Source organism: Ceratotherium simum, chromosome 1 (genome assembly GCF_057802395.1).
Source record: "Ceratotherium simum simum isolate JZ-2026a chromosome 1, ASM5780239v1, whole genome shotgun sequence".
NCBI classification, from domain to species: Eukaryota; Metazoa; Chordata; class Mammalia; order Perissodactyla; family Rhinocerotidae; genus Ceratotherium; species Ceratotherium simum.
The window spans coordinates 102,853,986-102,879,029 of record NC_141900.1 but is presented as its reverse complement, the minus strand read 5'-3'; the positions used below and the strand labels follow the sequence as shown (position 1 = coordinate 102,879,029).

Genomic DNA, 25,044 nt, shown 5'->3' with positions numbered 1-25,044 from the left:
ACTACCTCACCTACAACTTCTTCACACCCCTGGCTCTGGCCAGGCCAGTCTCCTGCCTTACAATCCCAACTCCCGCCTCCCTGCCACATCGCATCCTCAGCCCACACTGCTTCCTCCCTTCCTTTCCCCTGCCCCAGGCAACTCATATTTCAGGCCCTCACTTCCCCAGTTCTGGAAAAACATATAAGAAGCTCTTAGCAGCAGATGCTTCTCAACAGGGAGTCAGGTAGGAAAGAGTTTTACTCTTCGTTGTCTTTTTTTTACCATTTGAATTTTTACTGCATGCATTTTTAATTAAAATAATTTTAATTAACACATTATCAGAAGGAAAATAAAAATCTACCCCAAAAGACCCCTGTCCTGCTCCAGTAAGTGGACTGCAGGGTCCACACTGAGGATCCTTGCTGCCTGGGAGAGGTCCGCACTGAGTGTCACCACCTCTGATCAGCTCCAGGGGTGCAGCTCACTCTAGGACCCTCCTAGGGCTGTGCTGAGGCTCGTGATGCAGCTGATGGGCACCTCATGTGGTGTCTCCACCACAGGAGGACGCAGGAAACCAGACACTGGTCTCGGCTCTCCCACTCTCTCAGTCACTAAAGCTCTTTGGGAATCAGCTCCTTGAGGGTAAAACAAAGGGACGGACTCAAGCTGTGTGCTCAAATATTTCAAACTCAAGTCTCAATAGTGATTTCTCCCTTCTTCGTACTCTCAACAGCCAAAAAAATTTTGTGGGTCTTATTTTCCATGATTTAGATTATGAAACTATTGATTTTCTGCATGTGCTTTTGAAAAGCAGAATACTGCCCCCTCCCAACCAAAACACTGGACTAGAGCGTCCCCTTCTGCTCTAACAAAACTCCATTGAACTCGTCTATGTTTAATTTCTCATCTCAATTCAATTTTTTAAGATTTGCCTCCTTCAAAAAGCAGAATGAAGAAAAAAAGAAATTCCAGTTAGTCGGATTCCAGTTCCCATATGACGCCACGCTGGAAAACCCTCTGGCCTTGTGAACATGCAGTCTGCAATCTGGACACCTTTTATTTCATTTCAAGAATTCCCTTTGCATGGCAAAAAGGGGTCTGAGGAAAGCAGAGCGGTGCAGAGGAGGGGAAGGGCAGAAGCAGAGCGCTCACAAACTTGGTGCCGGGTGCTGACTGCCCACTGTGCTCCCTGGCTGGGAGAGAAGCAGGGTTGATGGGAGGAGGAGGAAAAGTCATTTTGACACAAACAAGGGTCCTGGGGCATGCCACCCCACCCCAGTGCCAGGCCATGCAAGATGCAGAAATGGAGACTATGGCCCCTCAGGACCACGGAGCAGATGCACCAACACAAAAGGGAGTCCTCTGGGCGCCTCCTGAGGCGCCTGCAGGGTCTGGAGCACGGCGGGCTCTGTGTCCATGTCTGTGAGCACGGTCAGTTAACAGATAGCACCGGTTGGGAGGCTCAAGGCAGGAGAGAGACTGAGGGCTCTCAGACTCTAGCACCCACTTGCCTGGCCCTCCTGGGAAGAGGCTCACTTCCTCTGTGGCTGCTCCTGCAGCACGAGCCTCTCCCTCACCCCTCTGCCCTGGGGAAACTGGAATAAATCATCAGGCTGAGGTCTGACCCAGAGCACCAGCTGCCTCTGGAGGGCCAGGTCACTACTGTGCAGTGCAAAGATGCTGCTGCACCAGATTGAGGGACTGGAAGGGAGGGGACAGGCTGGGGGCGGGGGGCGCTACTGCCCAGGAGTGCCCACATAGGAAGAGTCTTTCAGAAGCACAACCTGGGGCATTTTGTAGCCAATCTGCTCCCCATTCCCCGTAAGCCCATGAGTTGGCCCCCTGTTGCTTCTGATTCTTTTTGGTGGACCAGGCGACAGAGAGAGGAGAAAGAGCAGAAGAGGCCAGGCCAGAGAGGCTCTCAAACCACGGAGGTAGGCAGTGTGTGTGGTGGAGACACTGCGCTGGGGTCAGGAGCCTGGCCCAGCCCCGCCACTCTCTGTGTGACCTTGGGTAAACCTTCTCAGCTGCGTCCCCCTTTCCTCAGTTACCTACCGACCTGAGAGGGATAGGCTAAGGGTGCAATAGATAACGGATAGAAAACACGTTTAAAAAAGTATAAAGCGCTATTCAAACGCGAGGCAGTGTCGTCATCAGAGATATCATCCCTTAGCACATCCCTCTTCTCACCTCACCTTCCGCTTCCGTCGTCAGCCTCTTAACTTTGGGACCTTACTTCCTTATCTCAGAAGGGCGCCGAGACTCCCTGGCTGCTTCCCCTGATCACAATCTGTGACCCCAAAGGCCAAACGGGCACACTAGGTGTCTGAGGGGGGTGCCCAAGGCCCCTCGCCTCGTCGCTGTTCCTCTGGCTTCCCCCACAGGGAAGCCGATCAGACGGCCCCTTGGTCCACCCTATGATGAGCTGGGCTGTCCATTTAGGCCGGACAGGTCTGGGGGACCCCTGCCCAACCCTCGGGGGACCCTGTCTGGAGTGCAATTCCTGTTCCCGATTTCCAGCAGGTGGCGGGCAGAGGGAGGGGGAGAACCACGGGCAGCATGGTGGATGATCAGGACGTCCCCAGGCCCACCACCCCTGCTCCTGCCGCCGGGCCCTCCCCTCCCCCAGCCCAGCCCTAGTCTCGCTCGGGCGGCGCCTGGGGGGGCCGCGGGGCGCCGAGGCCCGGGCCAGCGCTGTGCACGCGCAGGTGGTCCTTGAGAGACTCCTTGTAGCGGAAGCTCTTGCCGCACTCGCCGCACGTGTAGGGCCGCTCGCCCGTGTGGATGCGCTGGTGCTTGAGCAGGTTCTGCTTGCGGATGAAGCTCTTCCCGCAGAGCGCGCACTGGAAGGGCCGCTCGCCCGTGTGCAGCCGCTGGTGGTTCTGCAGGTGCTCCTTGCGGCTGTAGGTCTTCTCGCACTCGGAGCACTTGTAGGGCCGCTCGCCGCGGTGCGTCATCTGGTGGCGGATGAGGCCCGAGTGGCAGTTGAAGCTCTTCTCGCACTCGGCGCACTCGTACGGCCGCTCCTTGGTGTGGCTGCGGTGGTGGATGATGAGGCTCTTGCGCACGCCGAAGCTCTTGCCGCACTCGGGGCACGAGTAGGGCTTGCTGCGCGCGCCGTGCAGCAGGAGGCTCCGCCGCAGGCCGCCCGGGCAACAGCTGCCGCAGCCCCCGCCGCCGCCCGCGCCCGCTTCGGGCGCCCCCAGCGCCCCGCCAGCGCCCCCGCCGCCCTCCCGCCGGCGGCGCCCGCCAGCGCCGCGCTCCCGGGCCAGCGCCGGGAAGCCGTCGTCCAGCAGCGCACCCGCGCCGCGGCTCGGGGGACCGCCCGGGTTGTCGGCCGCCGGGAGCGGGGGCAGGCTCTGCGGAGCAGGCTGGGGCTGCGGCGGGGCCGGGGGCGGGTTCTTCACCATCAGCAGGCTCTCACCTGGGGAGGAGGAGACACGAAGAAGTGACATGCTGACAGTTAATTTCAGAGGAAGTTAGTTAATTTCCTCTGTGGCTTCGTGCGAGTCACAGGCTATCTGGGCCTCAGTTTCTCTAAAAAATGAGGGGATTGGACAAGGCAGGCGGTCATGTCCTGTGTGGCTCTGGGGCTCCCTGACCCTCTGACCTGCCCAAAGCCCCCGGCTGGAGAGCACGCAGTTAGGATAGGCAACCCCTCCAGAATGCTGGGGGCCGGGGGGCCGGTGCTATGCGGAAGGCAGAATTCCCTGGAAATAAGACTTAACTGTTTTCTGATGTTTAAGGCTAATTTATCTAAGGAGAATCTCTTGACTGGAGGGAAAGAATTTGCCAGAACTTATCCAAGGAAAAAACCTGTCTGGAGGCCTAGAGGAATGGAATGCAGGGAGCTGGGACCATAACCACCCTTCCACTTGCACTCGGGTTCCCATAAACAAGTGGCCTTCAGACTGTACAGCAGCACCGTCAGCTGGGTTGGTGTGAGTCCCACCCTGGCGCCTGACCCCATCTGGACCCTGACCTCACGAGACTGGGGCTCTCTGCACCCCTGTGTGGAAGTGACTGCCCATCCAGCCTCCCCAGGAAGCAATGTTCTCGCTCCTGCAATGATGCTGTTTCATTGCACCCCCGAGTCTCCGGACGGAGTCCACAGTTCTCCACTACCTTGGAGGTCAGTGGGGCACAAAGTCCTGGCTCTGAGCATCACAGCAGTGATCTTAGGCCCAGGACTCGACTTCTGACTGAGGAACTATTCCGTTTCCTGACTATATTTAGGAGTCTTCTCGTGCCTTCACCTTCCATCACCTCCCCAATCCCCCATTCATAGTCCTTTCTCCCTGGAGGAGCCTGTCCCCTGTTTAGGGGCAGCTGTAGAACAGTGAAGAAGGTGACACTTGCGCTCTGTCCTCCACCTCTTGTCGGACCTGTCTGCTCCTAGAGGCCACTTCTCAGGCCACATATGCCACGCTTCCACCCAGCCCCCATGCCCATGGGTGGCTGACTGAGGCCTATCCTCCTTACATGACATCCCTAAACAGACTGAGCCCAGCCGGCCCCACTCCATCCCCACAGAACTGACCTGGCAGAGAACCAGCTCCATAGGACAGTGGCCAGGGAGAGGCCAAAGTAACTCCCTGACCTCAATCCAGAATGCCATCCCTCCTGTCCTGCGGGACTGGCTCTGGCCTCTGTCGCAGCTGCACTGTGGGCATTGCTTCTCCCTCTACCCAGCCTGCTCCTCTCACTCCTTCACAGGCCTTATTCCCAAGAGGACTCCCAAAGAAACCACATGCACATCAACCTCCATCTCAGGGACTCCAGGAAACCCAACTCTAAACAATCCCAATCCTACTCTGATAATTCTGCAAACTTGGTCTGAGCATCGGTCCACTTTTATCACCATCCCATCATGCCCCTTAACTTTGTTCTCCCTTCCTGACCAGCTCTGTGGTCAGCATCACGGTTGCTCGCTGTGCAATGCCCTTAACGCCTCTGCCCCGTCTCTTCTGTTCTGCTTGCCTGGGGAACCCCAACACTGCAACTGCACTCAAGCAGCTGAGGACGGCTGGAGAAAATTGCACAGGTCTCACATGGGCCCCCAACAGCTTGGCATCCCACCTCACTTCTCAGGGTGCCCCACTTTCCCACTCCCTGCGAGGATTACGTCACACCTTCTCCAGCCTCTCACTGGAGGACTTTTACTCTGGAGTTCCCTGGCCAGTAAGTGATTCAGATATGAGCATGTGACCATGTTCTGGCCGATGAGACATGAGGACGAGTTTGCTGGGAGCCTTCTGGGAAAGTTTCCTCACTCTTTAGAGAGAGCACAGGAAAAAGGATGGCCTTTCCTCTTCCTCTGGGTCTGCATGTGATTGCTTGGAACAGCTGCAGCTCCACCAAGGATGGCCGAGCAGTGAGTTGGAAAGAACCTAGGTCCTTGATAACATAACTCTGTCCTTGAATCAACTGAGGCTGCAGCTGAACAACCTACAGTTACGTAAGAGAACAAATGTCTTTATTCTTTCAGGCAGTTTGAATCAAAGTTCTAGAGCAGCTGAGAGCATCCTACCAGACAATGGTCCAGTATCTCCCAACTTAAAAGAACATTCTCCCTTGACCCCGTGACTCCCCCCACTCCAGGTACCATCTCATCTCATTTCTATGTTCCGTCTCTCAGCAATATTCTTTAATTAACATTCACTTGCGTTTACCACTTCTTCACCTCCATTCTCTTTCAGACTACCACATTCAGGCATGTCCCAGCATGCTACTGAAACAACTTTTGTCAAGGTTACCAACAACTTCCAACATGCCAGATCCAAACGCCTCTTCCCTGTCCTGCATACTCAACCCCTCATCCTGTTTGACATAATTAACCCCTCCCTCTCTCTTGAGAGATTCTCTCCTCCTGGCCTCTGTGACTCTATACTCCTCTGGGTTTCCTCCAGGCTCACACTTGGGGTCTCTTTAATTCTTTGTCTACACTCCCCCTAGATCTCATACAGTCCCCAGCCTTCAAATAATCTATGTATAACAATTTGGCTGGTCTTTGTCCCCAGTTCCTGGGAGGTAGCCTCTACATCCTTGGAATTTCCTGGGCAATAGGAGTGTCTTTGTTATTCACGGTAGGCCCTGATGGTTTGCACTAATGAGGTGACTCATGGTAGGCCCTTTGATAGTTTAACAAGAGGACTCAGATGGGAGCTGAACATGCCTGAGAGACCAACCACATGATTAGAGGGTTGGGGCTTTGAGCCCAATCTCCAGGGAGGGGACAGGGGCTGGAGAATGAGTTCAACCTCATGGTGGCCAATAATTCAATCAGCCATATACGTATGTTAAAAAGACCCAATAAATCCTTTGGACACAGAAGCTCGGGTGAACTTCTCTAGCAGGCAATACTCTGCTTGTTGTCACACATCACTGTGCTGGGAGGGTGACGCTCCAGACTCCAGGGGGAGTGGACAACAGAAGCTTTGTGTTTAGGACCCTCCCAGACCTGGTCCTATGGATTTCTCCTTTTGGCTGGTTCTGATTTGAATCCTTTTGCTCTAATAAAACTAATTGTAAGTATAGTGCTTTCCTGAGTTCTGTGAGTTTTTCACGTGAATTATTGAACCTGAAGGGTTAATGGGAACCCCTGAATTTGTGCCAGCTTGTCAGAAGGGAGGTTGGTCTGGGGACCCTCGAACTTGCAGCTGGTGTCTAAAGTGAGAGCAGTCTTGTGGAGGACGGGGCATTTTATCTGTGAAGTTTGACCTAATTCCAGGTAGTTGGTGTCAGAAGTCACTGCAACCCATAACTCCCAAATCAGTCTAGTCCCAAGCTCTCTCTTGAACTTCAGCCTCCCGTGTTTATCTGCTACTTGACATTGCTACCTGGATGTCATCTCAAACTTAACAGGTGCAAAGAAGAACACTTGATTTACATAGCTAAACTGGTTCTTTTCAAGGGCTCACAATTGCAGCAAACAGCACCACCACTCACCCCATTCTTCAGGACCCAAACCTAGAAGTCACTCTTGACTCCTCATCCACCACATACAATCCATCAGTTATACTTCCAAAGTACATCCTGAATCCATCTCCATGTGTATTGCTACCATCCCAACTCTGACCAACGTCATCTCTCCACCTGGTCTGTACCAGCTTCCTAAATGGTTTCTGGCTCTTGTTCCCCAACCCACTCCAGTCCCTTCCTGAACTTCTCTTTGTAAAATGTAAGCCAGATCCTGTCACTACCATGTTTAAAAAGCTCTGTTAGGCTCCTTTCATATTAGAATAAAATCCAAACTCTAACTGGGCCTATAGGTCACAGGTAGTCAGGTTCCTTCCGGCCTATGGCTCCAACTTCATCCCCTGAAGCCTCGTGGCCTTCGCCTCCACTCTTCCCTCTCTGGTCTTCTCTTCTCCAGCGGTCCCATGGTCAGCTTCTTCTCATTATCTGAACATGCTCTGGTATTTCTTCCCCAGCGAAGTCTCTCCTGCCGTAGCCCTGCTTCCCCTCCTCCCATCCTCCTGTTTTCCCTGAGTCATCCTCCTCAGATCATTTAGCAGCCCCTGACTTCATCCTGTTTGCTTGTTGGCTTGTTTACTCTCCATCACCGTCTCACAAAAGGAAAGGTCCCTGGTCCTTCTTTACTGCTTATTCCGAGTGCTTGTCATACTGCATAGCACAGAATAGGCACTAAGTAGATATTTGTTACATAATAGAAACTAAAAAAGGTTGGGACCACTGTTTTAACCCAAGGCAGTGAATAATGTGGGAATTTTGGGAGGGTGCAATCCCATCACATTCTGTGGGTGTTGGCATACGGGTAGGGTGGTCCGGCTCCAGGCTCCTGACCGCCACTCACTCCAGAAGCACCTGGTAGCCACTGGACTCCAAAGGCCTACTCACCTTTCCTGCTTCACAGAGCCTCATGCACACTAACTCTGGGTGAACTAGATTTTTTTCCTCTTACACTAACTGTCAGAGGCAGAGACTAATACACACTCATTAACACATAAATTGAAGAATCCCTTTTACTAAAATGTAACGTCCAGTTAGGCTGAAGTGTGACTTTGAGTCAAACAGAACACCAGGTCTTTCTCTCTTGCATATCCCAGGGCCGGAGAAGGAGGCTTGCAGGGATAGGTATCACATATTTCTGTGTTTTACCCTCTCCCCTTTCAAACCCTCTCCAGAAGACTCTGCCACATGACACCACGTCTTACCAAAAGTCCATCCAGTTGTCCGTGGCAACCACAACACTAGGTGGGTCTTAAACCTCCAAGAAATCACAGGTGAGACACTAATTTCACACTCCAACACTAACAAGTGGAAGGCAGGCTCACATTAGGGGAAAGACAAGAGGCTCTGATAAGAGGCTTTAATGACTGGGCAGGCAGGAGAAGCATTTTCAGATACCCCCCTCTCCCACATTCTGGCCATTTCCTCCCAAATGCTAAGGTTCAAAGGCCTCCCAGAGATAAAACATCATAAGGCAAATTGTTCTATGACTCAGCATATCCAAACTGAAGAAGTAAAAGAGTCTGGTAATTTGCAAAGCCTTGCAATTTCTGTACAGGCTTTCCTAGATCCATTCCCACAACCGCACAGGTCCCCAGGAAAAGGCTCCTCCAGGCCCACATACTCCCACGTGACTTGCAAAAATCAAAAGGTAGCACTGAGAGACAAAAGTTTGGGCAGAATTTCCTGGCATAATGTTTCACGAACTGGTACCTATGCCTTCAAGGCCAGAGCTAGAAATGGTGGCCTGGGCACTGTCAAGAATGAAGTGGAATTGACTGCTGTCACTTCTTCCTGTCCTCGTGGTCAGTATCCTGGCATACCTGCCTCATCCCACCCCACCAACAGGTTAGACAGAGGACCACTTTAAATTCTGTTTTAAACAAGGGTATACACTGTTCTTCTCCTGTCCCTACTCATTCCTCCAGCCCCACCCTGCTCTTCCAGACCGAACTAAGTTTGTCTCAGAGAGTGGAATCCTCTTACCTGAGTTTAAAATGGTCTTTCAGATCAGAAATAGCCTATATCCTCAACTCTTACATGGATTTTAAGCTCTTGTGAGGTGTCAGGAGTATGGACAAGGAACATGTGTTTAGCTGTCCCTTCAATACTCCGATCAACCAGAAGACACTAAGTCAGCCATCTTGAGGGCAAGATGATGGTACAGGGTCTGGCAAGGACCGCTAGCCTGATGCTAAGAGTGTTAAATAATCTGTGAACATATGACCTTAGGCTTCCTGTCCTTGTGGAGACTTGGAGCTTCAAAAAAGACCCAAGAGACCCAAGTCAGTGAGATGTTTGGTCCCATACCTGTCAGGGGAAAAAAAATCCCCTCTCCCTATTTGAGCGTCAGTATCTTCACCAGTTATTCTGAGATGTCAACTCAGGGCTGGCTTGGGTCCTCTGGCCAGTGTTTTCCAGTATGTGAGCCACCTGCTGTCTTCAGCTCCTGCTCTGGCACCAGTGGTTCAGCTCTCTCCCAGCCCACTCTCCTTTCCCTGCTGTTATGGGCTGAGTTATATCCCCCAAAAAAGATACCTCAAAATCCGAGCCCCCAGCACCTCAGAATGTGAACTTATTTGGAAATAGGCTCTTTCCAGACGTCATTAGTTAAAATGAGGTCATACTGGAGTAGGGTGGGCCCTGATCTAGTATGACTTATGTCCTTATAAGAAAATGATCAGGTGAAGACACAGACACACAGAGAGAACACCATGTGAAGACAGAGGATCGGGGTGATGCTTCTACAAGCCAAGGAATGCTAAAGATTACCAACAAACACCAGAAGCCAGGAAGAGGCAAGGAAGGAGTCCCCTACAGCTTTCAGAGAGGGCATGGCTCTGCTGACCCCTTGATTTCAGACTTCTGGCCTCCAGAACTATGAGACAACACATTTCTGTTGTTTTAAGCCACCTAGTTCATGGAACTTGAAGAAAGCCTGAGGAAACGAACACACCTGTCATCCACCAAAAGGAAAGGAGACAATGCTTTGGTACAGACCACAGAAAGCCTCCCATGACAGAATAGCACTCCATCAGGGGGCAGGCTGAGGTGAGCAACCAAGCCTATGGACAAAACACCCAGGAGTCCCAGGGGGCGTTACTCACCAGGGCCAGAATCTAATCCGAGCTCTCCTTCCATTGAGTCACGTGGGCCCCACGGGTACGGCTGCTCCTCCTGCTTGATCCATGACAAAATGTCGTGTGCTGAGATCAGAGACTCTGTTCAGGGAAAGAAGGCAATCTTAGATTCTGTTCCTTTCTGCTGAGCATCCCATCACAGGTTTGAAAACCATCACATGCAAAGGCAGCTGCTCCGGCTCGCAGGGTGTGTGGCGGCTTTGGTGTCTGTGTTTCATTTACTGGCCATCCTCCCCGTCAAGCGCCTTCATAAATGGGATCTCACTGGTGCTCGCTATGTTTCGAGTTGGCCAGGGAGGACGAGCCTTGTCCCAAAGTCTGTGCAGCGGCGGAGCCAGGATTAGAACTCAGGTCTTCCGACTCTGTCCATCAGTCCCAGAGCAACCTGTGGGTCCAGGACAGACCAGAGGGAAGCCTGGTTTCTGACGGCCCACAGGACGGAGGGATGAATAGCAGGACTTAAAAATCAGCAGTGGCAGAAGCGGGAGCCAAGGTCATTATAAGAACCACAGTGGAGACTGTGGCTCTTTACCAGGAAGCTTTATCAGGCTTTCCCTTCTGCCCTGGACCCCTTGATTTCTCCACTGTAAAGTGGCAGAGCTGACACACTACAAGGAATGCTAGATTTTACGTCTGGTCTTCTCTTCCTGGTATGTGGGGTGGGGTGAGATTTTGGGGTCATAACTAGCAAACGAGATGACACTGGACTTCTCCAGCTCTGTGAGCCTATGTGAACACACACACACAGACTCTCTCACACACACACACACACTCTTTCTCGAACACGCGCGTGCACCCACGCACGCACACACATACACACACACACGGCCCCAGGCGGGTGGAGTGTCCCTACTGTTCTTTTATGCTTCCCTACACGCCTGGCTCCTCCCCAGAAGTTTCTTGGAAGATATCTAACTAGTTAGTATTCAATCAAGAAAAATTCCAGAAAATGTAAATTACTTTCTTTCTGTCACAGAAATATACACAACTATTAAAAGCCTTTCTCGTTATATTTATTGTTCAAAAATCAGTGCTGAAATAATTTTAGTATCACTTACATTGACAATAAATTAGCAAGTTAATGATTCCTTTAGAAACATCCTCTCCGCTTTACTAACGGCTATATTCCAAAATCTGTAGACGTGGCTAACTGAGGAACATGTTGTATTGTATTCTCTGAGGCTCTCATTGACCTTTGACCAAAGGTGACTCAGGCAGCTTGATTTCCCAGCAGTTGCACAAGGCGGCCGAGGGGCTGCCTGTCTTTGATGTTCACTCCGGCATCTCGAGAGCTCACCTGAATTGGGGTCCGTTGGAATCTCCCTCTCTGCCAGATCCTGCTGATCCCACACGCACGGGTGCTCCTCCTGTTTAATCCGAGACAAGAGGTCCTGGGCAGAGGCTGGCGAGTCTGCTCGTGGGAACAAAGCAGCATGGGCGTTAGGGGACACGAAAATGCCAACAAGTCTTTGAGTAAATCTCACACTTCACACAATTATTTCTTTTCCTTAAAAATCAAGTATAATTAAATTACATGCTAATTAATTATAGGTTTAAGTCAGCTTGGCCCCAATTAATGGAACTTTTGCTGCAAATAAGTGAATACTATAGGGGAGAGACATAACAGTGACCTCAAGAGAGTCTTTCTGTGCTTCAGAAACTGACATCCTTAGAGTGAGGTTCATGCTCAGTACTGAGCACCACCATGGAGAGAGGCACTCCTCATGAGGGGATTTTACAGGAAAATGACACCTTCCACAAAGCCTTGTATCTTAAACATTTTAACAGGATTTTTCTAAGATGTGTCCTACGTCTTCTTTCTTCTACGGTCTATTAAACCTCTTTGGCTCTTTATTGCCTTCTATCTCTTAAAGATCTCTTTGAAGATAGAAACACCACGATGCTTTCCAGAAACATGCCTGATAAAAATGGCACGGGCTTTCCTCTGTTCAGACGCTGTTATCACTGACCTGTGGATGTGAGGCTTTGACTAAGAGGGGTAAGGTTTGTGGAGCTCTAACCTGTGGATAAGCAAAGAGCTATAGGATGTTAATTTATCTTGTGATGGTTAATTTTACACGTCCATGTGGCGAGGCACAGTAGCCCGATATTTAGCCGAACATTATTCTAGATGTTTCTGTGACGGCATTTTTTTAGATGAGATTAATATTTAAATCAGTAGACTTTGAGCAAAGCAGATTATCCTCCATATCATGGGTGGGCCTCATCCCACCAGTTGAAGGACTTAATAGAAAAAGGCTGACCTCCCCTGAGGAAGAGGGAATTCTGCCAGCAGACTGCCCGGGTCTCCAGCCTGCCAGCCCACCCTGCAGATTCTGGACATAACAGCCTCCACAACCGGAGAAGCCAATTCCTTAAAATCAATCAATCAATCAGTCTCTAACACACACACACGCCCACTACTGGTTCTCTGGAGAGCTCTGACTACTATACACCCGCTCTAACAGAGTTCTCACATAGAGTCCAGCTGGAACACCATCTAAGAGACACTATCCGGACCACCCCACAGGATTGCAGCCGCGCAGGGGCCTGGCACAGAGGCAGCAACCCGTAAATACCTGTTTAAAACAATGAAGGCTCTTCCCGGTCAGGAGCAGGTCTTACAGACCGATATCTTCCCCCACCCACAGAGCCTCATAAAGCGCCTTACACTCAGTACTTTTTCTGCTCTGATATTGCTTTTCAAGGAGGGGAAGGAATAGTCAAAAACTGATATTACAAAGAAAAGACGAAACAGAACAAGCTAAGCCCAGATGTGCCAGCAAATCGTCAATGCCATGTGCCATGTCTATGCCTGTGGGGTCGCCCGTCTCTCTGCCCGTCTGGGGTCCACAGCTCTTCCACTTCCAGCCCAGGCCTGCGGCCTGGCACACACAACAGACAACGCCGGAGCCTGCAGACCATGCTGACCGTTCCTCTCCCTCCCGGGCTTGGGAGGCTCCTCGGCTCACTCACCAGTGATGGACTCCGTGGGGATGGCTCTCTCCTCCAGGCCCCGCTGACCCCGGACACACAGGGTTTCCTCCCGCTTCACCTGAGAGGACGCGTCCTGTGCAGGCACCAGGGGCTCTGCTCCTGGGGACAGAGAACCACATCATCTGGTGTCTTTTTTCTGAATGATTGTCACCCAGACGTTCTTGGGGTCAGGAATACAACTGATAGCACTTGCCAGGGAAGAGCACAGAGGTCTCGGGTTCTTGCAGGCGACTGCAGGGGACCCCGAGGAGCAGAAGGTCCTGGGAGCAGAGAAGTGATCCACATTCAGAACAAAGGGGTAGGCCAAGCAACAAAATGAGGTGAGATAAGGCTGGGAGAGAGTTCTGGAAACAGCTCCATGTTGGGTTGGGTGCTAATCAGGATGAAGCCGTAAGTTTGACCTCCGTGAAGGAGTCATTTGTCCTTGTTTTTCACCCCAGTCAGAAAGATTTGGCCAGACACACACAAACGCTCACACATGCGCACACACATGCAGTCACTCACACATTCATATATGATTAGCAAGAAGTTAGACTGGGCAAAGAGATGCAACCCAGCCCCATTCTTAGATGAATAACGCACAGCATCCTTATCCATAAAAGACAATGACATATCCTCTATGTAGACCCCAAGACATGACAAACAGGGCATTTTCCTCTTACGTTGGTCTATGTTACAATGTACTAGCCCTGGCAGGAGACAGCTCAGGCAGCAGGAAAGAGATTAGATGAGGAAGCGGAAGACATGGATCCTGGTTTCAACTCTACCCCCAGCCCAGTGGAGGAGTCACTTGACCACTCTGGCTCTTAGTATGCTCGTTCCATCCATAAAATGGGCAGAGTGGTGTCTGTTCCATCTCGCACACAGTGATGGATAATAACTCAGGGAAACCATTGAGGTTCCAGCACTTTAAGTGTGGGAGGTTGCCACGGCCGCTGACCTCAAACATTTGCAGTGTGCTTCAGGACAGAGAAGGAGCCATTTAGACGAACTGTCCAGAACAGGCAAATCCACAGACACAGAGTCAATGAGTGGTTGCCAGGGGCTGGGGAGGAAGGGAAATGAGAGGGACTGCTAACGGGTACAGGGTCTCCTATTAGGAGGTTCTGGAATTAGATAGTGATGATGGTTGGACAATTCTGTGAACCACTGAATTATACACTTTAAAAAAGTGAATTTATGGTACATGAATTATATCTCAACAAAAAGAACAGACTGGAAGGAAGGGGACTGCCCCACAGCTGACGTCTAAGGGATGTTTCAGTGAAAATGCTCTCCTCTTAGAAAGAAGGGGGACAGAGGGCACAGACAGGTGAAAGTTCATATGATAAGGCAGAGAATAGTCAGAGGACCAGATTTCACCTGGTCCAACTCTGTACAGGAGAACGGAGGCCCCGAGAAAAGAGCCCCAGGGCAGAAGTGGGAGTAGAACCCTAGCACCTTCTATCCCAAGCGTAAATGCTGAGCAGGTGTAATGCTCTCAGGAACTGGATTTCCTCAAGACGAATGATTCCTTCTTGAGTAAGGAGAAAGCCTTGAAGGGTAAGCCCACCTGTGATGTGGGGGTCTGTGTGAGAATGGGGTGATGATATGGAGACAAGAGATAACCAAGAAGCAATGGGCCGTGGCAAACTCTGCATCTGTGCAGACTCCCTCCCACCCTCTCCGTCCCCCTGCCTGGGGCTGGGCCCGGGCTGCTCCCAGGCCTCGGGCCTCTCACTGCAGGCTACTGTCAGACCTGGGAGGCTGCAAGGCTGGCCTTCCTCTTCTCTCCACCCAGCTCAACTGGGCGTCCACAGCTGCGTGGCTCTAACCCAAAAGACAAACATCCATGGTGTGCTTTTGGGCCCTGAAGTCTCTTCCTGGAAGTGACTGCTAAATTTCAATGGTAGCAGAACCACAAGTGACTCAAGAGAGGCCCCTCCCGAACTATGCAGGGCCGGCAGGGCTTCTATCCTGCCCTGCCCTGCCCTGCACCCGGGGCCCTTTTCAGCTGCCATCACCTGTGTCCGGATCCATTAGGATTTCTCTCTCTTCTGGATCACGTTGCTCCCATACGCAAGGCTCTTCCCTGGGCTCAACCTGGGATGGAGCATCTGGCTTGGGCACTGGACTCTCTGAGTCTGGAATGAGTTGGAAGGGAAGGAAGGACTGAGTGAAGTTGACCAACGAGTCCTGATCAAGGACGATGGCAGAACTCTCCCCTCTCCCAACTCTCCCTGCTCACCGGAGTGCCCCTCTAGGTGGTAGCAGTTATGTGAGTGTGTCAGGTAATCTCATATGAGGAACCCTGAAAACAAGTCATCAGATTCTCCACTTTCTAGGGTAGAAATAGCTGGTCTCTGAAAGCCAACAGCACACCAACTGTGGCTTATCCAAGGCCGTTGGGATGTAGTGTGTAGTGAGGGGCAAGTGATGCTATTTTGACTGTATTTCAAAATAAGTAGTAGCATAGCATTCAATTCTATAGTGGTAGGCTCTATAATTGGATTTTTAATTTTCATCCTATTACAAATCATTCTACGTTCCTAGCAGTATAGGCAAATAGTTTCTTGAGTTTCCATTATGTATAAACATGAAACGCCTTGCCCAGGGGAACACTGGTTGATAAGCACGTCACTCCGCTCTCCAGAGATAGCTCTCCACAGAGGAGGGAAGGTGTTCTTACCCAGGGACATCAGGGTTTTGTAGTTCTCCTTAACAAGGTTGTTGTAAAGCTCCTTCTGCCATTCGTCCAAGTTCTTCCACTCGTCCTCAGAGAAGTAAACAGCAATGTCGACAAAAGTCACCGGCACCTGGGCCAACAAGAGTTTTAGTCTGGCCCCTCCTGCTTGCTTCTCCCATCACCTCCCTTCACAGGCTACAGGGCCCATTCCACCCTAGAGCCTGGCCTTTGCTCTCCATGGCTCCCCATCCTCCAAATCCCAGCCCAGTCCATTTCAATGGAGTCAGTCCACCCTGTTCCTGATCTTCTTGTGCTTCCAAAACAATGATGGTCAACACTGCCTTTTCTTTTTAAACATTTTACCATATCCTTTGTAATTTCACTTTTAGGTAAACTGGGGACCTGAGGGTAAGGCTGAAGTCAATGTGCAGCTTATGGTACTCAGGGGGACAGGGGTGTGGTAGGATCTCAGAGTGGGTACCAGCCAAGTACATAAAACCCTGTTATAAAACCTGCATTTCTGGTCAGGTCACCTCTAGGTACACAGTTACATTTTTGTCACTAAAACATGTAAAATCTAAAGGCATGTGCTAAAGCTCCAGGATCTGGATCTGTTTCATTCACTGCTACAGCCCAAGCATCCAGAAGCACACAGTTTGGAGCCAATCAATATTTGTTGGATGTGTTGAATAGTGGTGCCAATACTATGAAGTTTCACTGCAGCCTGAGTCATCCATCGTGTAACGTCAGTAGCTTGTTATTCCAGGTAGTCTCATCTGGTACATAAAGCTGTTACTTCAGTTTGACAAAGATCCTTGTCTGTATTCATTTCAGTCACTCACCAGAATGGCCTCACCTTGGACCAAGTCATTCAAAATGGTTTCACTTCCGTGACTTTAATAACTGAACTTCCCTTCTCCGACCACAGAGCCTTACCTCCCACCACTTTCACATCCCTAATAGACCAGGCCTTCACTCTCACTCTGAAATCCAATCCCTCAATTCTCCCCCAAGCCCTAATCCTAGTCCATCAGTCTTCATACCCCCATGTACAAGACTAAAGCTTGCTCGCCTATGTGGCACCTTGTGCGAATTAGAAAAAGGCCTCTGGGTGTCAGGCCCACTGGTGCACAGGTGGATAAGTGGGCAGCACCTTTACATGAATTAGAAACATCAGCCCTTGCGCATCAGGTGCCCATAACCTTAAGGGCGTCCTGTGTACACCTGTATGCCACCTACTGACTGGTAGCTCACCAGCCATCTTTAGAAACAGAACTAGAACTTCTAATTCCCTGGACCTTCCACCAGACTTGGCCATTCCCCAACCTGGGAAAACTGAAACCACTCTCTTCATTCCCTGCTGCTAGATAAAAATCACAAAATTCTTTACTGCCTCCTCTTCCTCCCCCAAGACCAAGGCTCCGCTCTTGTCCTTCCCTGTTTCTTCACTGTTCCCTTGGCAATTCATTCTTTTCACAACTTCAACAGTTACCTCTTTGCAGACGACACTCTTCAACTTTCCTTGCTCCCTTCAAAGTTCACATTTCAACAGCCTTCTGAGTGGCTCCATTTAATCATTTTTTAACCACCTCAAACTAAATGTACCCCAAACCAAGTTCATTATCTTTTCTAGCATACCAACTGCTCTGCCTCATTTCACCATTTCTGTGGAGGGTCGAAACTGTGGAATCATATTCTTATAGTTGGAAATAGCCATCACTTTGTAAAAACCTCCCCGGGCCAGGATACAGGAGAAGTATGACACATGGTCCGAGACTGCAGGGAGCCTACAGTTTAGCTGGATAGAAAAGACTATCCATGAATTATCTATGAACCAGTTAACAAACACAACAGGATCCAAAAGGCACAAAGGATCTCAGTGACATCAGCTTTCCTTGAATCTGACAAGGAGAATGCACCTAGCACGGCCACACAATGAATTATAACTATTGCTAGCAATATTCACTAAGATTCTTTATGGTTTATTTCCACAAATTCTTTGACAGTCCCTTCAAAAAGCAGGGACTAATTCTCCTCCCCTTGAGTGTGGGCAGAATTTAGTGACTTACTTCTAACAAATAAATAAAGAAGTGGTGGTGACAACTTCTGAGACTAGGTCATAAAAGACACTGCAGGGGCAGCCCCTTGGCGTAGTGGTTAAGAGCACACTCTCCGCTGCTGGCGGCCCGGCTTCAGATCCCAGGTGCACACCGATGCACCATTTGGTAGCCCATGCTGTGGCAGCGTCCCATATAAAGTGGAGGAAGACAGGCATAGATGTTAGCCCAGGGCCAGTCTTCCTCAACAAAAAGAGGAGGATTGGCATGGATGTTAGCTCAGGGCTGATCTTCCTCATCAAAAAAAAAAAGACACTGCAGCCTCTATCCTGGAGGATCACTCACTCTGGGGGAAGCCAGCTGCCGTGTCATGAGGATGCTCCAGCTGCTCTGTGGAGAGGTCCACACTGTGAGGAACTAAAGCTTCCTGCCCACAGCCAAGTGACTGAGCCGTACTGGAAGTGGATCCTCCAGCCCCAGTCAAGCCTTCAGATGACCGTAGTCCCAGTCAATAGCTTGACTATAACTTCATGAGACTCTGAGCCAAATCACCCAGCTAAGCTGCTCCCAAATTCCTGACACACAGAAACTGTAAAATGATAAATAATTATTTGTTTAGGCTGCTAAGTTTTGGGGTAATTTGTTAAACAGCAAGAGATAAATAATACAATAATACAAATAATACAATGGGACAGTCCTGTCCCACCAACAAAATCAATTAATGCTCGCAACTCCATCAAGCAAGCACATTATCATCTTGATTTTACAGATGAGAACACTGAAATTCAGAGGGACCATCTGGGAATTATTTCTTCATACTTTACTTTTTTCAAAGGAGGAATAGAGGAGGCTCAGAGACAACAAAAAACATACCTGACCAGAGGTAAGAAAACCAGTGCATGGCAAAACCAAGATTCAAACCCTAGTGCTCTGATTCCGGACCCCATAACCATTCTGTCATTCCGTGAGGGCACATGTCAACTCAAGACTCCTAACGCCTGATCCAACACACACAACACCCAACAATGTCAAGTAAGGACACAGCGCCGAGTTAAAACATGCAGCACAGACAAGAGAAAAGGAGAGTGTGTAAGGAGATCTGATTGTGCCAGACAAGCAATACACGCCACACCATGCTGAAAATGAGGCCCCGTGGGCTGCAGGGGCAGGGAACGTCTCAGGGAGGAACCAAAGCCACTATTACAACTCAGTTCTGTGAAGCCACAATACATCACTGTCAAACGACTCCTCTGGCAAAGTCACTGGGTTGGTTGCCTCAGCAGATACAAAGACATAGAAGATCCAGTTCCTTACACGGAAGTGTGAGCTCTCCAGCTGGAAAGAGTTACTCGGCAAATATTTTTTGCGTACTGACTATAAGCCAGGCACCGTCACAGGCACAGAGATGTAGCAGTGAACCAAACGGAATTTACATTCTGGTTGAGGAAAATCAACCAAGAAGACAAAAAAGGAAGTAAATATTTAAGATGCCTGATGGCACAAGTGCTTTGGAGAAAATGAGAACAAGGGCAGGGAGGAGTGTGCTGGGGGCGGGGGGACATGATTCCTTTGTATTGGGTGGCCACAGAAGAGCACATTGATCAAGTGACAACCGAGCAGGTACCCAGGGAAGGAGTTTTTACAGTGGAGGAAAGTCCCTGAGTTGGGACCATGTGCTGTGCTGGTATAGCTGCAAGAGGCCAGTGTGTCAGAGAGGAGTGGGCGAGAGGGGGTGAAGATGATGCCAGAAAGGTGGGGCTGGAGAGACAGGGCCACTGACAGAACAGGGGCTTTTATGGTGAATACCATGGAAAGCCACTTGGGGGTTTTAAGCAGAGGTGTAATATGACTGATTTATATTTTAAAAGGATCACTCTGGCTGCTCTGCTGAGAACAGATTGTATGGGGTGGCGGACAAGGACAGAGACAAGGAGACCAGGCAGAAGGCCATGGCAATAATCAGATGAGACGTGATGGTGTCTCCAACCAGACAATAGTGGGCTTAGTGGAGGTGGGGAGGAGTAGTCTGACTGGATATATTTTGAAGAAAAATCAGACTGTTTATTAGAAGCATATTTTTTGGAAGTAGGGTGTGAGAAACAGAGGAGGCAAGTATGATTCCAAGGCTTCTGGCTTGAGCAATTGGAAGGAAGGCGTTGTCTTCAACGGAGATGAGAATGACTTTGTGTAGAACAGGTTTCAGGCGGAAGATGGGGAGTTCAGTTTGGTCGTGTTTAACGTTAAGATATTTACCGATGTTTTGACGGAGATGCAGAATTAGCAGGTAGGAATGTGAATCTGGCATTCAAGAAGGAAGTCCGAGCAAGATACAGAGAGAGAAGGAGAAGACAAGACTGCATTTGGGAGTTGGTGGCACACAGGCTGCACTTAAAACCCTGAGACTGGATGAAATCACGAGCGGGGGAGTGTAGACAACAAGCAAAACGTCAAGGCCAAGCCCCGGACCACTCTAAACATAAGAAGTCGGGAAAAGGAGGTGGAACCAGCGAAGAAGACTGAGAAGCAGCAGCTAGTGAGGTAGGAAAAGAATCAAGAGAGGTGCCCTAGAGCCACATGAGAAGGTGTTTCAAGGTGGGACTGGTCACCTGCATGAAGTGCTGCTGACGGCCAGGGAGCATGAAGACTGAGAACCGACCACTGGCTTTAACACCACAGATGTCATTAGGGCTTTGAAAAGAACAAGGGGATGGAGAGGTGGTAGCAAAAGCCTGATTGGTGTGGATGCCAAAGAGAATGATCCAATGACCAATTTACTGAAATACCGAGAACAGAGGAACACATCAAATGAGACCATGGAGGATGCAGTCAGTGGAATCCAGACAGTGAGAAACTCAACAGGATGGATGACCTAGCTTCTTCCACAGATAAATTGCAAGGAGAAATGAAAGAGATGGAGGAGAAATCTATAGATTTAAAAAAGACTTAAGAGACATAGAAATCACAATTTATAGACTTTGTTTAAGCTGTCATTTGAACAAACTAATAGGAAAAAAATACAATATTTTTGGAAGAATTGAAAATTTGAACACCATCTAGATATTTGAGTAGGTTGAGGTTTTTGTTGTGGTGGCAATAATATTGAGATTATTATTTTTTAAAAAGTTTTTAACTTTTTGCTACATACTGAAATACTTACAAATAAAATGATTGCTATCTGACATTTGCTTCAAAATAAAATGGAAGGGGAACATGGGTAGGAATTTAGATGAAACAAGATTGGTCAAGAGTTGATAACTAGTAAAGCTGGATGATGGGTTCATGAGGATTCATTACACTATTCTATCTACTTTTGCATATGTTTGAATTTTCTACAATAAAAAGGTTTAAAAAGGGTGGGAGAGAAAATGGGGAAGAAAGAACTGGAGAGGGCAAACATAGACTACTCATTTAAGGAATTCTGCTCTAAAGAGGAGCAGAGAAATGTGGCCCTAACTAGAGGGAGATGCAGGGTCTATGGAGGTTTACTCTTATAGAGACAGGCAATGTTACATGCTGGTGGGAAGTGACCAGTAGAGAGGGAAAAGTTGATGACGCAGAGGAGAAGGGTAGAAACGCCTGAGTGACATCCTGGAGTAAGTGAAGGGTGGATGACGAGCCCACAGTACCAGGGAGGGCAGGGGACATGAGGTGGGCAGATGGGAGAATATATGGTGGCTACACATGAAGTCCCTTTTGAGTGACTCCATTTTCTCAGTAGACTAGAAAGAAGAGTCATCAACTGAGAGTGCAGTGTAGATGAGCCGGGGGGAGAGTGGGAGAGCAAATGGAAGAGGAAATGGAGCATGAATTCTGACTGTGAAAACGGCCCACTGGAGGGTCCGGGTCACGACTTTCAAGAGATTCCAGACGGCGTGGCTTTAGGTCTATCTCCAACCACATTCAGATGAGCATATACAAAGCTAACCAATGACAAATGGTCATTTGTAGGTGCCAAGTGGAAAACCCAAGCATGAAGAGCTGCAGGAATTTGCAGACACTCAGCCACCTCAGGGAGGGCTGAAAACAGTGAGAGTAACGATTCAATGACAGAAACATGCAGACTCTGTGGGGCATGGTGGAGGCCAGGCTCACTGAAGTAGAACATTCCAGACTAGGTTGTTTAAGTGGAGACAGACTTTAAGATGACACTGAAATTAGACAACAGGGAGCAAGAGAAGTTTGAGAAGGACCGACAAGATGAAATCAAGAGTTCTGTTCACATGTGCTGGTCCTCACCTCCATCCCTGCCCCTAGGGACTGCCACATACCTTGGGGACCTCCCCCTTACTGCCTGGGGGCAGCCGCAGGACCCAGAAGTTCCTGTTTCTCAGCAGGTTCTCCATGTTCTCCAGCCGCCTCTGCAGCAGCCCGTACTCCTGCAGCAGGGTCCCCAGCACAGCCCACTTGCTCTCCATGTGGTTCCCGAACTCCACGGCTGTCTTCTCGCAGTCGGCCAGCTTCTTCTCGGCTGTCCCCGTCCGTCCCTCCAGATTCAGCAGCTGGCTGGCCTGGGCATCCACCTTCCTCTCCACCGCCTGAATGGCGGCCACCACGGTCCAGAGTGAGATCTCTGCTGTGGGCAGCTGGGGCTCTCTCATCATGCGGTCAGGGAACACGGGGGCCCTATCTGGGAAGGGCGGGAACTGAAAAGGCATTGGCCGCCGGGCGTCCATGTCCCATTCTTGAGCCTGTGTGCAGAGGGAGAAAGTGACAGCCCAGGATGAGATGCTGTGTGAGGGGGAGGGTGGCCTGAGAACAAGGGACAACTAATCAAATGCCACAGATTCTCATTCTTCTGCCAAGCCCTGCCTCTTAGGCTATGGAGTTCATTAATGTCCCAGCAATAGCTTGAGCAGCCACCCACTCAACCTTCCCCTTTCCTGCCTGCAGGAGTCAGGCTGGTCACTGTTTACCCACCTCGACCCTTGGCAAGTCAAGGCTGTGGACCCTGGCCTAAAACATCACAAACCACTTTCTTTGACTAGAACAGCTACTTTCTTCAAGGCTAGACTTAGTGATGAACTCTTCAGAGTGCCTAGTGTTTTCTGTCTCAAAGTAAGAATTTTCATGGAAGTCGACTGACCCTAATCTTCCCAGAAATCTCTAAGCAGGTTAGGGCAAGAATGATTATCTCTGCTTTAGAGATGATGAAATGGAGGCACAGAGAAGTGCCTGGTCATTTGACAGCATCTTGCTTCACTGCCAACTGGAGCAGCCCTAGGAGCTGCAGGTAACAAAAAGCTGAGTTCAGGTACGTGTGCTGCCACTGCTTCCGGCAGGGCCACGCCAAGGGAGACACCAGAGAGCCCAAGCAAGAGGGCAGACAAGGAACTTTTTTCCATATACAACTATTTACTCATACTGTCCAAAATGAAAATAGGTTTGCCAAAAAATGTCACTCACTGAGGAAGGGAGGAGGGGACATCTCCAAGAGGAAGAGAAGAACTCCCAGGCCCCTCCCTGCTTCCCAGGGGGAGGGGTACCCCATGGCCCAGGGCCTCCTCCCATCTCCCAGCTCCCTCATCCTGGAAGCCTAAGGTGCAGGTTGAGAGCTGAGCCCTATGACTGAGAGAGAGTGGTCACAGTTCACTGGTGACCTGGGCACTGGCCCCATACTGTACCAGTACCCAGGGCTCACTGGACGACAGCAAGGCTGATAACGGCCTCTCCTTGCCATGTGGGACAAGAGGCGGGGTCATTTTCTGTTTTCCCTGTTGCTGCTGAAGAGGCCCTCAGGCTGGGCAAAGTGAAGGCCTGCTGCTTAGAGATGACCTGGCCAGACTAGGGACAGGCATGCCAACTGCCCTCTATAACTTGGAGCAGCTGTGACAGCCACAGAGGAACATCCCACAGCTTCCAGGGAATCACTCTGTGACATGGGACAAAGGAGAGCAGGGCCCTGGGTCCCAGACCCTGCTAAGTCAGAGGGAACAGTATTTCCATCAAAGCCATGCACTCAGGCTAATTCAGGCTTCACTCCCACCTGGCCCACGAAGGAGTTCAGAAAGTCACTGGGCCCAGTTTACTTTTCACAGATTTGGAGACCTAAAGCTGAAAAATGATCCGATACAACACTGCAACTCCTGGCTGACTTGTCAGAACCAGGCCACCAGCACTGGCCCAGCCCAGGGTCAGCTCTCACCTCTGCTCCTGGGAAAGCCACCCAGGCCTCTCTCCTCGTGTCTTACCCACCATCCTGGAGCACTGGCTCTCAAACTGGTCTGCACCCTGAGATCCTCAGGGAGCTTTAAGAAATGACTGGCGCCTGCTCTCAACCCCAGAAACGCTGATTTAACAGATTTGGGACGAGGCTTGGACGTCAGGCGTCTTAAAAGCTGCTCAGGTGATTCTAATGTGCAGCCAAGTTTGCCAACCGCTGGAAGGAGGGCAAAGCCACCTCTCAATGGCCCCCTCCGTCACACCCGGTGCAAGGGAAAAGTGAATTACTCCTTATACTGGGTGAAAGATGGCAACACAACATTTAAAACACCTTGCCGTCAGAGCGGCTACAGTGTAAACCTGACGAGGTACTCTGCGCGCAGCCGTCCCCGCCCGGCCGAGAGCTGCCGCAAACCCTCCGCCGCCCGGCGCGAGGGCGAGCCCGGGCCGGCGGTGGTGACGCGGGCACGGCTCTGCCAGGTCCCGGGACCCGCGCGCTCCCGGCTTCCCGCCCCGCGGGGCCTCCTCCGGGCGCCGGCGCTAGGCCGGCCGGCACGCGGCCTCGGGGCCTGCTGCTCGGCGGCGCGCGCGGGCCGGGCCTGCGAGGACGCGGGGCGCGGGACTGCGGCCGGGCCTGCCTCGGGGCCCGCTGCGCCCGCCTGCCGCGCGAGCCCGCCCGTGCCCGGCCCGCCGGGGCTTCCGTTCCCGCGCCGCAAGCCCAGGCCCTACGGCCCAGACGGCCGCCCCGCGCCCGGTGCCCGCAGCCCGCGCCCCGCCCCCACGGCCGGGCGGCGCGGCCATGGCGCTGGGCGGGGGCTGCACCCACCTGCATGGGCGGCATTCCCTCGGCCATTTCCCCGCGCAGTGCCGGCTCTTGGTGGCAGACCTCCTCCGGGGGCAGAGCCTGGGCCCAGCTCCAGCTCCCGCTGTCCAGCCCCAGGCCCTGGATGCCCAGCTGCTGAGGCTGCGGCCGTGTTGACACAAACTGCATCCTGGGAGTGCTGTTCCCCGCTCGGGCCGGCCAGGGAGAAGAAGAACGTTTTCCAGGCGCCTTCCCCCTCGCCGGGGCCGG

The 25,044-nt window shown here is 50.9% G+C and overlaps 1 protein-coding gene across 2 annotated transcripts; it reads right to left on the bottom strand.

Annotated features, from left to right (window-relative positions):
• Window positions 1-1,711: 1,711 nt before the first annotated feature.
• Window positions 1,712-25,044, bottom strand: ZNF282 (zinc finger protein 282). Of its 2 annotated transcripts, none has more exons than XM_087432378.1 (8): window positions 24,799-25,044; window positions 22,082-22,501; window positions 15,760-15,886; window positions 15,095-15,214; window positions 13,071-13,190; window positions 11,392-11,505; window positions 10,062-10,175; window positions 1,712-3,406 (listed from the first exon to the last, which is right to left on the bottom strand). In XM_087432378.1, exons 1-8 carry the CDS (start codon window positions 24,961-24,963, stop codon window positions 2,619-2,621), a joined length of 1,968 nt encoding a protein of 655 aa, XP_087288504.1. In that variant the 5' UTR covers window positions 24,964-25,044; the 3' UTR covers window positions 1,712-2,618. The 2 variants fall into 2 exon arrangements, with proteins under 2 accessions (XP_087288504.1, XP_087288510.1); XM_087432384.1 differs by having other exon boundaries at window positions 13,071-13,184.